Below are 12931 nucleotides of genomic sequence, written 5' to 3' on the forward strand. Positions count from 1 at the left end.
GGTATGACTCATAACAAAGTTATTTTAATAATTCAGTTAAATATTGCCCATCCCTAGTCTCTACAGCTTTTATCACTAATACTCACAATAGTACTTGACATTAGTTTTATTTCTTTCCAATAACATCAAGCTGCTATTTAAAGCTGTCAAGACCTCCAGGCAATGCTATGTACAACCTCGGTTTGCTCACATTTTGTGATTATTCTGCACTGCTTGTTCACCACTACCACCACTGGTATTTTTCCATATATGTGTGAAGTATAAAACTAAACAAAACTCCTCCCAAACAGGCCACGAAGGCCCAATGGTACCGACCGGCCGCCGTGTCATCCTCAGCCCATAGGCGTCACTGGATGCGGATATGGAGGGGCACGCGGTCAGCACACCATTCTCCCGCCCGTATGTCAGTTTCCGAGACTGGTGTGTGAAGTACGCATTACGAAATAACTTACGACAATGTAATAAAAGAGGAAAGCTGCCTAGAATTTTAGCCAAATGCGAACTTTTTCTGTGTACTGAAAATAACTGTTCCATAGCTCTTATTTTAAGTGTTAACAGTGGAAATGAAATGGCCTCGATTAGCATCACATTACCGGGAAAACATTGCTCGGGAAGGAATGAATCAATTGCACAATGCTGAGGTAAATTCTGCAACAAGGAAGTTGGTCGGTTGACAACATGAGATCAGTATTCCAGTGATTGTTGTTCATGCTTTTATAATGTTGTAAACAAGTATCCTTGCATCAAATATCATGCCCAACTAGTCTGACATTACTCTATCAAATGAGCAAATAGAATTTCAAACTTAGATTGCATTTTGTTTTCAGTTAGGTCCAGGGCAGCATCAAGCATGAACTTTGGGTAACATGTTAAGCATTTTGTAAGTAGTTTTTCTTCAGGTTGCCTGAATGTGAAGTTGAGAATGTATCCTGGAACATTATGAGGCAGTACCTGAGGCTCTTGCAATGATAACAAGCAGTGTATACCCCGAGTTTGCTTGCACGTGTTTATTAGTATCACAAGTCTCCACTTATATCTCGATGTAACAGTGCACGGCAAGTTACGTTTCGCTTAGTTTTTTCCAGATCACTGACGACAGGGTGCAGAAGCTACAGCTGCTAAGCCTTTAATGGATCACTTAGTTTCCTTGTAAAAGCTACTTTATTTGCTCCTTTTTTAATAGTTTCACTGCTTTCAAAATATCAACTTTCATTTTCTAGTACACTTCTAGAACTAATTAACACCTTTCTTGACATCACAATGTGGCTTGGTCTGGTGTTCATAATATCCATGCTGTAAATAAATACTGCCAAAGTAAAGACAAAATATGCATGCATACTGTAGGAGTACCAATACAGAATTAGCATCCTGCCACTCAAATGGTACACGTACATCCCAGTGTTACAATGTGCCCAAGTCTTCACATCGTTAGTATGTACTTACGGCCTGGATGTTATGAACATGTGGCTGAATCATATTGTGATGATATGGAAGATGGTGTTGATTTGTACAGATGCACTTGAAAATGAAATTTGATACATCGAGCCTGGTCGTGCGTATACAATAGCTGCTACAAGTAAAGTAAGTTCTCCTGATTAAAGATATATTTCAACGACTTAAAGAATGTTCCATCAGCAATGTGACTGCAGGCAGACTGAGAACAAAAACATTTTCAGAGAGAGAGAAAGAAAGAGAGAGAGAGAGAGAGAGAGAGAGAGAGAGAGAGAGAGAGAGAGAGAAGGGGGGAGAGGGGGGGGGGGGGGGCTTAGGAGCAATGTATACTCAAGTATTCTTGGGGCAGAGATTCTGACAAGTACACAGTAACACACTTTCACTGAACGACACTCCTCACACACTGACCGACTAACATTTACTTACAGTGTAAAGTTCGAGGAGGAACATTTCCTTCACACAAATCACATGCTGTGTTCGAATTTTGATGTTTTATTTCTTCATAAAAATCTACTAACTCTTTTTTCATTCCCATGTTATAAGTTATTGATTCTCATACCTTTTAGAACTGAATTTTTTTCGGATGATTTCTTTGCTATTTGCCACAGCCCTGTTCTGTGCAAGAAAAGCTGTCAAGTTCACACAGTAATTCCCTCCACTCTTCATAGCACTGCAGAACTTGCTGCCTAATAGTACTCCTATGTCTACTGATAATAGTGGACTGTAACAGATTGGTATAGTCCATACAGAAGCACTGTAGTGAAGCTCAGTGAATTTAAATGGGAATGTTTGAAAAAAAGAGGGAAAGAACTGGTTCTTGCTATATTATGTTTGCTAAATTTAGGGAAATAATATTCAAGGAAGACTGGAGCAATTCTGTTGCCTCCATCATATGTCTTGCATAGGGGCCATGAGAATACAGTACGAGGGATCTGAGTGCATATGAAGGCTCCACTCACTTTTCTGCTGCACCATATTGCAACACAGTCAACAATTGCGTACTATTTTTATGGTATCAAATAACACAATCTTTCAATTAAATAAATGCTATATGAAATGTAGTTGTGGGAACAACGTTACATGTGGCAAGTCTTAACCATGGATATAACATTATACAGTCACTTGTGATGAATTTCTGAGAAAAAAATGTTTTAGAATACAATAATGTAGTACAATTTAGATCACTGGCTTATTGTGCAGTAAAAATTTAAATAATCCAATCCAATTTGAGTAGGTTTCTGAGGATGCTGGGGGAGGGTGAGGCACGGGAGATACAATCTGAACTGCTAGTGGCTTTTACACCATACATTATTATTTTTGGGAGCAGAACCTTAACATTATAAAGAACTACAGTAGTTATGGTACAGAATGCACACTCTGTACGAGTTAAGTTCAAGTATCTTGTTGTTCATCCTAATTTAGATTTTTTGCAGATACTTTGTATCAACTGGGTAAATGCAACAGGTCCTTCAATGATGCCACAGCTGATAGCTTCTTGCTACCTTCCCAAATGAATTAGTTACCAATCTCTAAGGGTTCCTATACTGATGTACCACTGAACTTTACCCTCTTCCTCCAATGAAAGTCTACTTAAGTCACTTTACAAAATATTGCACCATAAAGTGCAGAATTTTCTTGATCAGAACCATAAAACTGGCCAGAGGTTCACTTAATGGAAATGTGGCTGTTTGGCTACAGAACTGAACACACCAAAGTACAATAACTGCCAAGACGACTAACGGGAACAATCAGAGCACACTACTTACAGAACAAAGTATAAAATTACAGGCTGCAATTTACTTTCATTATGTTTTCCATGACCATTTACATGGATTCCACTTTATACTTTCAGCTGGAAGTATAGTCTTCATGTCGTGATAAAATGCAATTATAATTTTACATTACTGCAGAATTGTTAAGACACTTCAACATGAACTACAATTTATTTCATCAAAAAAGTTAATCCAAAAAGACAGTCCAGTAATGTTTGGCATATTGACGTAGGGATCATGTTAAACGCATAAATGAATCTTGAAGAATGGATATTCTTGCACATAGCCTGAACAACTCTTATGGTCCCTAATCACCTACAGCCATTAATGTGAACTATATTATTAAAAATGATACAAGTCTATGTCAAATATCATTTTATAGGCTGCTTAACAAACCTTGAGATTTCACTGGTACTACATAATTTCTGTCATTGTTGTAGCTTTGCAACTGTTCAGCATGCAAATGTGTTCCACAAACATACAGTTTAATAAATACAACCAATACTGAGGTTAAGATACATACGAAACCTTGTCATTCCCTCTTGTCAACTGCTGAAGTGCAAGAAGATTCCTCCTTCTGTAATACTTTTTACCTTTTTACACTCAACATAATTTCTTTATATAATAGAATCCAAGCAATCAAAACGGACATACTGTAGATGTGGATAATTTACTGAACATACCTTCCAAAGGCATTGATAAGAGAAACAATCTCTCCTCTTTCCAACTGAAATCTGTCATTATCGTAATATTTAGCACCATAAGGGGTATTTCTCTTGTCAAATTTACCAGAGAAAAGTATTTTCAATGCCGTTCCAAGTCCTTTAATCTGAAACAGAAAATACGTCCAGCCTGAAGCTATAACAGGAAAATTGTGTCGCATTTTATTTCACACCAACTTTAACTAACTATTAAAAATGGTTCCATACAAAACAGTGCCAAGATAAAAAAGGCACTATGATATGTAGAATTATATTTATCCTTTGTAATTGTAAGTAACAACTCCCCAAAATGGTAGCTTTTCTGGGAATATGACAAAATGTATTTTGAAAATTTGTGACTAGTTAGAAATAGGTTCCAGATTGCGATTCTTAAAATACAAATCACTGTCCGTCACAAGAAGTACAATACCTCTTGCACTACCCATGCCTACTTAATGGAAAGGAGGAAGACTAGGATTTATCATCTCATCGACAAAGAGGTCAAACAAGTTCAGGAAAGAGAAGGCTGGGAAAAGAAAACATCCATGTGCTTACCAATGGTTTTATGAATTAACTAGGGAAACCATAGAAAACCTAAATCTTGATGGCTGGATGAGGATTCAAGGCGAATCCTTGCAAATGTCGGTTTAGTGTCTTAACCTTGTTCAATAAACCTCATGGATCAACTTAAAAGTTCAAATATGTCACTGTGCATGAGATGGCACACAGTTTTAACATGTCACAAATCTTCACAATAGTATATATTCCATTAATAAGTAGAAATACATATTTTTTAATTGAAGAGACAATGAAGAACACAAATCTATACAAATCCTATTTATCAGATCAAAAGCTTTGAAAAAATTGGACAACAAAGGCTTTACATAAGGACTTGCCTTTCAAATGATGGTGGATGTCAAATGTGTTAAGGATCAAACAACAGAAGACTGTTTTAGAGCTCAAATTTTTTGACATACTACATGAGTTGGAGAAAAATTAGTGACAAAACTATTATGATACCAGACTTCACTAGCAGACATTCACAGTATTAAATGCCCTCAACATAATTGCCTCACATCTCCATAACCTTCTCCCACAAAAATGGAATGTGCTGTACACCATCAGTCCACCTACCTCCGTCGATGTCTTGCAAGGGCTGTCCTATGGCACAGATGATGTCTTGGTCAATCAGTTTAATGATTAAAGGGACCGAACTACAAGGTCCTCAATGCTTCCTACCTGGAACAGGCAAGTCACCAAAACTGCACACCAAAGGACCCAGTGTGCAAAACCAAAGGAAAGAAAATACCAATGCCTACTACAGGCCCTCAAAGGCAGAAAGTGCAATGGGGAACAAACTCCCCATCACTTACCAGAAGCACCCCACCCAAAAATACTCAGAAAAGATAAGTGACGTGGACAGGGTGAGAGAAGCACAGGAAGAACACCAAGTAAAACACAATGTGCAAGAGGGGAGAAGAAGAGCAAAAAAAGATTGGGTAGGGTAAGGGCTGGGGCAGACCACCAAGTGCTGCCAGCCATTGAATGGTTGGGACAGAGGGGGCCAAAAAGGCTGAGGTGCCCTCCCTTAGAGAGAGTGATAAAAACTCCCTTCATGAATAAACCATAAAACCGGGTCAGCTGCTGCAGCATTGCCTCCTAACACCAGAACCTCCACAAATTCGTGGTCTCCTTCATCGCCCTAGCGTGTTTAGCAAAGTCACAGTATCCAGTCTGTATCCCAAATCCTCATGACATGACAACATAGCATCAATCGAAGGTCTGGTGCCAGAATACTCATCTCAACAGGCAGCTTCCTGGTAGCCAATTTGTCCAACCTGTCAGAAAGTTCATTCTCTGGGATCCCATTGTGACCCGGGCTCTAGATAAAGAACACCACACGAACACACTGTACAAGGGCAAAAAGGGTATTGTGGGAAGTCTCATCAGGGGCTCACCCCAGGGGTGCCATCCAGCTGCAGCAAGGGCCATCTGGCACGGTGGTCATTGTCAGGAGTTCCGATGCACCAAAGAAATGAGCAACCACTCCCAGACATACATGAGGCGCTGACAGCTCACAAACCAGAAGTGTGATCCCCATGTCGTCGGGGGGCTCAGGCAGGTGGGTACGTAACAGCCCCGCTACACTGACTGGCTACCATGCTGGTGACCTAACAGTGGGGGGAGGGGCGGCAATGGAGGCTACAGTGAATGGGAAGGGGGGAGGAAGAGAGGTGAGAGGAACCATGCTATGGATGCTAGGGAGGTAGTTCATCCCCAAAAGACTCACACTCCAGAAACAATTTAGAATGGGAGGTCAAACCCCAATGGTCACCAGGAAAAGCCGTAAAAAAGGGACAGTGAGAAAGCAAGACAAGACCGTCAAGGAATAGCAGAACTTGGGGAATAGCTGAGTCACCATAAAAGGGAACTCCACATACATGTACAACTATGTGATTACTCTGCTATTCACAATAAAGTGCCTGGCAGACGGTTCAATTAGTCACCTTCAAGCTGTCTCTCTACCGTTCCACTCAGGAAAAATGAGCACTTAAATTTTTCTTTGTGAGCCCCGATTTCTCTTATTTTATCATGATGATCATTTCTCCCTATGTAGGCGGGTGCCAACAGAATGTTTTCACAATCTGAGGAGAAAATTGGTGATTGAAATTTCATGAGAAGCTCCCGTCGCAACGAAAAATGCCTTTGTTTTAATGATTCCCACTCCAATTCACATATCATGTCAGTGGCACTATCTCCTCTACTGTGCGATAGTACAAAACAAGCTGCCCTTCTTTGTACTTTTTCGATCTCATCCATCAGTTCCATCTGATGCACGTCCCATACTGCACAGCAATACTTCAGAATAGGGCGGACAAGCATGGTGTAAGCAGTCTCTTTAGTAGGCCTGTTGCACCTTCTAAGTGTTCTGCCAATGAATTGCAGTCTTTGGTTGGCTCTACCCACAATGTTATCTATGTGATCATTCCAATTTAGGTTATTTGTAATTGTAATCCCTAAGTATTTAGTTGAATTTACAGCTTTCAGATTTGTGTGACTAATCGAAATTTAGTGTATTTCTTTTAGTACTCATGTGCATAAATAAACACTTTTCTTTATTCAGGGTCAATTGCCACTTTTCGCACCATACAGATATCTTATCCAAATCATTTTGCAATTCATTTTGGTCATGTGGTGACTTAACAAGACGGTAAATGACAGCATCATCTGCAAACAATATAACACGGCTCCTGAGATTGTCTCCTATGTTGTTAATATAGATCAGGAACAATAGATGGCCTATAACACTTCCTTGGGGAATGCTGGATATTATTTCTGTTTTACTTTATGACTTTCCATCTATCACTACGAACTGTGACCATTCTGACAGGAAATCACCAATCCAGTTGCACAACTGAGGCGATATTCCATAGGCAGGCAATTTGGTTAGAAGATGCTTGTGAGTAACGGTGTCGAAAGCCTTCTGGAAATCTAAAAATATGGAATCAATTTGACATCCACTGTTGATAGCACTCAGAGCTAGTTGTGTTTCGAAAGAATGATATTTTCTGAATCCATGCTGACTACGTGTCAATAAATCATTTTCTTCAAGGTACTTCATACTGTACAAATACAGTATATTTTCCAAAACCCTACTGCAAATCGACGTTAGTGATATGGGCCTGTAATTCAATGGATTACTCCCACTTCCCTTCTTGGGTATTGGTATGACTTGAGCAATTTTCTAGTCTTTAGGTATGGATTTTTCTGTGTGCGAGTAGTTGTATATAATTGCTAAATATGGATCTATTGTATCAGCATACTCTGAGAGGAACCTGACTGGTATACAATCTGGACCAGAAGCCTTGCTTTTACTAAGTGATTTAACCTCCTTTGCATCACCCAGGATACCTGTTTCTATGTTTCTCATCTTGGCAGTTGTTCTTGACTGGAATTCAGGAATATTTACTTTGTCTTCTTTGGTGAAGGAGTTTCAGAAAATTGTGTTTAATAACTCTGCTTTAGTGGCACTGTCATCAGTGACTTCACCATTGTTATCGCGCAGTGAAGGTATTGATTGTGTCTTGCCATTGGTATGCTTTATGTATGATCAGAACCTCTCTGGGTTTTCTTCCAGAGTTTGAGACAGTTTTGTTGTGGAAATTATTGAAAACATCTCACATTGATTATGCGCTATATTTTGAACTTCTGCAAAACTTCGCCAGTCTCGGGGTTTTGCGTTCTTTTAAATTTGGCATGCTTTTTTCGCTGTTTCTGCAACAGTGATCTGACCCGTTTTGTGTACCATGGGGGATCAGTACCATCACTTATTAATTTATGTGGTATGTCTCTCTCAATTGCTGTCGATACTATCTCTTTGAAATCGCTCCACAACTTTTCTACGTTTACATGATCAGATCGGAAGGAGTGCAGACTGTCTCTTAAAAAGGCGTTAAGAGAATTTTTATCAGCTTTTTTAAACAGATATACTTTCCGTTTCTTTTTGGTGGTAGTAGGAGTTATGGTATTCAACCTAGCAGCTATTGCCTTGTGGTTGCTAATACCTGTATTTGTCACAACACTCACTATTTGTCCAGGACTATTTGTAGCTAAAAGGTCAAGTATGGTTTCGCAACCATTTACACTTCGAGTGGGCTCATGAACTAATTGTTCAAAATAATTTTCTGAGAAAGCATTCAGTACAATTTCGGATGATGTTTTATGCCTGCCGCCGGCTTTAAACGTATAATTTTTCCAGCATGTTGAGGGTAGATTAAAGTAACCACCGACTATAATTCTATGAGTAGGGTACCTATTTGAAATGAGACTCAAATTTTCTTTGAACTGTTCAGCAACTATATCTTCTGAGTCGAGGGTTTGGTAAAACAACCCAATTAATAGTTTAGTCCGATTGCCAAGTATAACTTCTATCCATACTATTTCACATGAACTATCTACTTCAATTTCACTACAAGGCAAACTACTTTTGACAGCAATAAATACTCCACCACCAATTGCACTTAATCTATCCTTTCTGAACACTGTTGGATCATTAGAAAAAAATTCTGCTGAGCTTATTTCTGGCTTTAGCCAGCTTTCTGTACCTATAACTATTTGAGCTTCAGTGCTTTCTATTACAGCTTGGCACTCTGGTTCTTTCCCAACACACCTACGACAATTTACAACTACAATACCGATTGTTTCTACAACTAACTTACTGTGTTTTACTTGTACCCTTTTAGACGGATGCCCTTTCTGTGGTTCCCAGAGGCCTTCTAACCTAAAAAACCGACCAGTCTCTTCCACACAGCCCCTGCTACCCATGTAGTCACTTCCTGTGTGTAGTGGACTCCCGACCTATTAAGCAGAACCTGGAAACCCACCACCCAATGGCGGAAGTCAAGGCAACTGCAGCCTACACGGTCACAGAACCGCCCGAGCCTATGATTCAGACCCTCCACTCAGTTCCGCAACAAAGGACCACAGTCGGTTCTATTGATGATGCTGCAGATGGTGAGCTCTGCCTTAATCTCGCAAGCAAGACTGGCAGTCTTTACCATTTCTGCTAGCCACCCAAAACCAGAGACACTCTCCTCCGACCCAAAGCAACATACATCATTGGTACTGACATGAGCCACCACCTGCAGTTGGCTGCATCCTGTACTCTTCATGGCATTTGGAAGCAGCCTTTCCACATCCAAAATGACTCCCCCCAGTATGTACACGGAGAGCACACTGGCTTCCTTTCTCCCCCCCCCCCCCCCTTGGCAGCCTAAGGGGCCCCACTATGCACCTAATGTTGGAATTCCAAATTACCAGCAAACCCACCCTCTGTGAGTGACCAGACACTGCAGGCTGGGAAGCTTCTTCTGGAACAGGGTGGACGACTGCATCCAGCTCAGAGACATTGTCAGCCACAGATAATGGCCAAAACCTGTTCGTCAAATGAACCGGGGAGGCCCTACGATCGGCCCCTCAGAAAGTTTTTCACTGCCTGCCAGACTTTGGAATGATCTCCCACTTGATCACGTGTGAGGGGCCAACCTCAGTGCAGGCAGTACCTGGGGTGGCCACAGCAGTGGACCAAACGGGGGACACGTGGGACATGCTCAACATCTCTTGCATCCCCACATCAGACCCCTCACAGTGATGCTCCTTGGCAGCAGCCTCAAGCTGGGTGACAGAAACCAACGCAGCCTGGAGCTGCGAGTGAAGGGTCGCCAACTCGGCTCACATCTGTACACAGCAATCACAGTTCCTATACATTACTGCAGTTGCTCCCATTTGAAGCTTGTAAAAATATACAACAAACCAACGGTGTATTCAGCTTATTGGCAGCAGGAATTCAAAGTACTCTCTCACTAACAGTCTAAATAACACTGAGCTACACTAACCAAAACAAACAAAAGCCTGTACGATCCGAGTGTTGATATAAGGGTCAATAGCAGCAGCAGTACAGTACGCTACACTGTTATTAAAATAAAAGCTTGTGCCTAGTAAGCACTCGAACGCGCAAGAAATTACAAAAATAATCTAGTAACTACACAGGTATCTGTAAATAAGTAAGTTGTTCCTGCTGGAAGCTCATAAAAATATACAACAAACGAACAGTGTACTCGGTTTCTTAGCAACAGAAACACGAGGTGCTCTAGCACTGACTGTCTATCCAACACTGAGCTATACTAGCCAAAACAAACACAAGCCTGTATGATATGAGGGTCAATACCAATGGCAGTATGGTACATACCCACAAAAGAGCTGTGGGCCCCCTGTGGGGACGGATGATGTCTCCCCCATGTCGTAGCACATGTCACAAAGAGGTTTCTTCATCTTGTTTAACAGGTCATGATCATACAGACTCATACTGGGCGAATATGGAGGATGTTACAGTACCTCCCATCCCCATGTACACAGGAACTCCTGCATGCACGAACTTCACCCTGTGGCATCATGGATTGTTACGAAGGCTGATGGGATGCAGTGCTAGATGGTGCTGTTGCTTTCTTCTCAGTGTGGGACGAGGATTGATGTTGCAAGGAACTGCAGGTGTAGGTTGCAGTGACTGTCTGCCCTCTCAATATAAAATGATGCAGGATTAACCCATGGATATCGAAAGACACAATAACGATCACTTTGATTCACAGTGCACACTGGCTTCCTTTCTCCCCCCCCCCCCCCCCCCCCCCTTGGCAGCCTAAGGGGCCCCACTATGCACCTAATGTTGGAATTCCAAATTACCAGCAAACCCACCCTCTGTGAGTGACCAGACACTGCAGGCTGGGAAGCTTCTTCTGGAACAGGGTGGACGACTGCATCCAGCTCAGAGACATTGTCAGCCACAGATAATGGCCAAAACCTGTTCGTCAAATGAACCGGGGAGGCCCTACGATCGGCCCCTCAGAAAGTTTTTCACTGCCTGCCAGACTTTGGAATGATCTCCCACTTGATCACGTGTGAGGGGCCAACCTCAGTGCAGGCAGTACCTGGGGTGGCCACAGCAGTGGACCAAACGGGGGACACGTGGGACATGCTCAACATCTCTTGCATCCCCACATCAGACCCCTCACAGTGATGCTCCTTGGCAGCAGCCTCAAGCTGGGTGACAGAAACCAACGCAGCCTGGAGCTGCGAGTGAAGGGTCGCCAACTCGGCTCACATCTGTACACAGCAATCACAGTTCCTATACATTACTGCAGTTGCTCCCATTTGAAGCTTGTAAAAATATACAACAAACCAACGGTGTATTCAGCTTATTGGCAGCAGGAATTCAAAGTACTCTCTCACTAACAGTCTAAATAACACTGAGCTACACTAACCAAAACAAACAAAAGCCTGTACGATCCGAGTGTTGATATAAGGGTCAATAGCAGCAGCAGTACAGTACGCTACACTGTTATTAAAATAAAAGCTTGTGCCTAGTAAGCACTCGAACGCGCAAGAAATTACAAAAATAATCTAGTAACTACACAGGTATCTGTAAATAAGTAAGTTGTTCCTGCTGGAAGCTCATAAAAATATACAACAAACGAACAGTGTACTCGGTTTCTTAGCAACAGAAACACGAGGTGCTCTAGCACTGACTGTCTATCCAACACTGAGCTATACTAGCCAAAACAAACACAAGCCTGTATGATATGAGGGTCAATACCAATGGCAGTATGGTACATACCCACAAAAGAGCTGTGGGCCCCCTGTGGGGACGGATGATGTCTCCCCCATGTCGTAGCACATGTCACAAAGAGGTTTCTTCATCTTGTTTAACAGGTCATGATCATACAGACTCATACTGGGCGAATATGGAGGATGTTACAGTACCTCCCATCCCCATGTACACAGGAACTCCTGCATGCACGAACTTCACCCTGTGGCATCATGGATTGTTACGAAGGCTGATGGGATGCAGTGCTAGATGGTGCTGTTGCTTTCTTCTCAGTGTGGGACGAGGATTGATGTTGCAAGGAACTGCAGGTGTAGGTTGCAGTGACTGTCTGCCCTCTCAATATAAAATGATGCAGGATTAACCCATGGATATCGAAAGACACAATAACGATCACTTTGATTCACAGTGCACATTCTGTGGGCAAGGAGAAGCAGGAACATTTCCATTCATTGGATTGTCGCTTTACACACATAGACACGATTTGTATGACTGAGCCCAGGTTTTGAGCATAGTGACTGTCATTTCTAGCAAGTCTTCACCCTCCCTGCGGTAGTGACTGAGCATAAAAATTTCACTATTGCACCTTGATCGACACCTAGCTCTGTGGCGAATTTGTGCGCAGTCCATCAATGATCCACATCCATTAGGGACACAAGGCACCCAACTGCCATGTTGTTCATTGAGGTTGTCCCAAATTGGACCAATCTTGCCATCGCCATCCTGCCATCGCAAAACACTTTCACCCATCTCACCACTGTTTGCTATGGCAATGCTGCACCACCACATACCTCACACAGTCCCTGAAAACATTTCTGTGTGTTACAACCATGTGCAGCTTCAATCTT

The 12931-nt window shown here is 41.9% G+C and overlaps 1 protein-coding gene across 1 annotated transcript in view; it reads right to left on the reverse strand.

The window, feature by feature from the left end:
- The window catches only part of LOC124555141 (ero1-like protein), an 86838-nt gene that overhangs the window by 14821 nt on the left and 59086 nt on the right, over positions 1 to 12931 (reverse strand). The window contains exon 11 of the mRNA XM_047128951.1: positions 3908 to 4053. Coding sequence (XP_046984907.1) covers positions 3908 to 4053 — 146 coding nt within the window. The remainder of the gene's footprint in view (positions 1 to 3907; positions 4054 to 12931) is intronic.

Source organism: Schistocerca americana, chromosome X (genome assembly GCF_021461395.2).
Source record: "Schistocerca americana isolate TAMUIC-IGC-003095 chromosome X, iqSchAmer2.1, whole genome shotgun sequence".
In the NCBI taxonomy this organism is placed as follows: domain Eukaryota; kingdom Metazoa; phylum Arthropoda; class Insecta; order Orthoptera; family Acrididae; genus Schistocerca; species Schistocerca americana.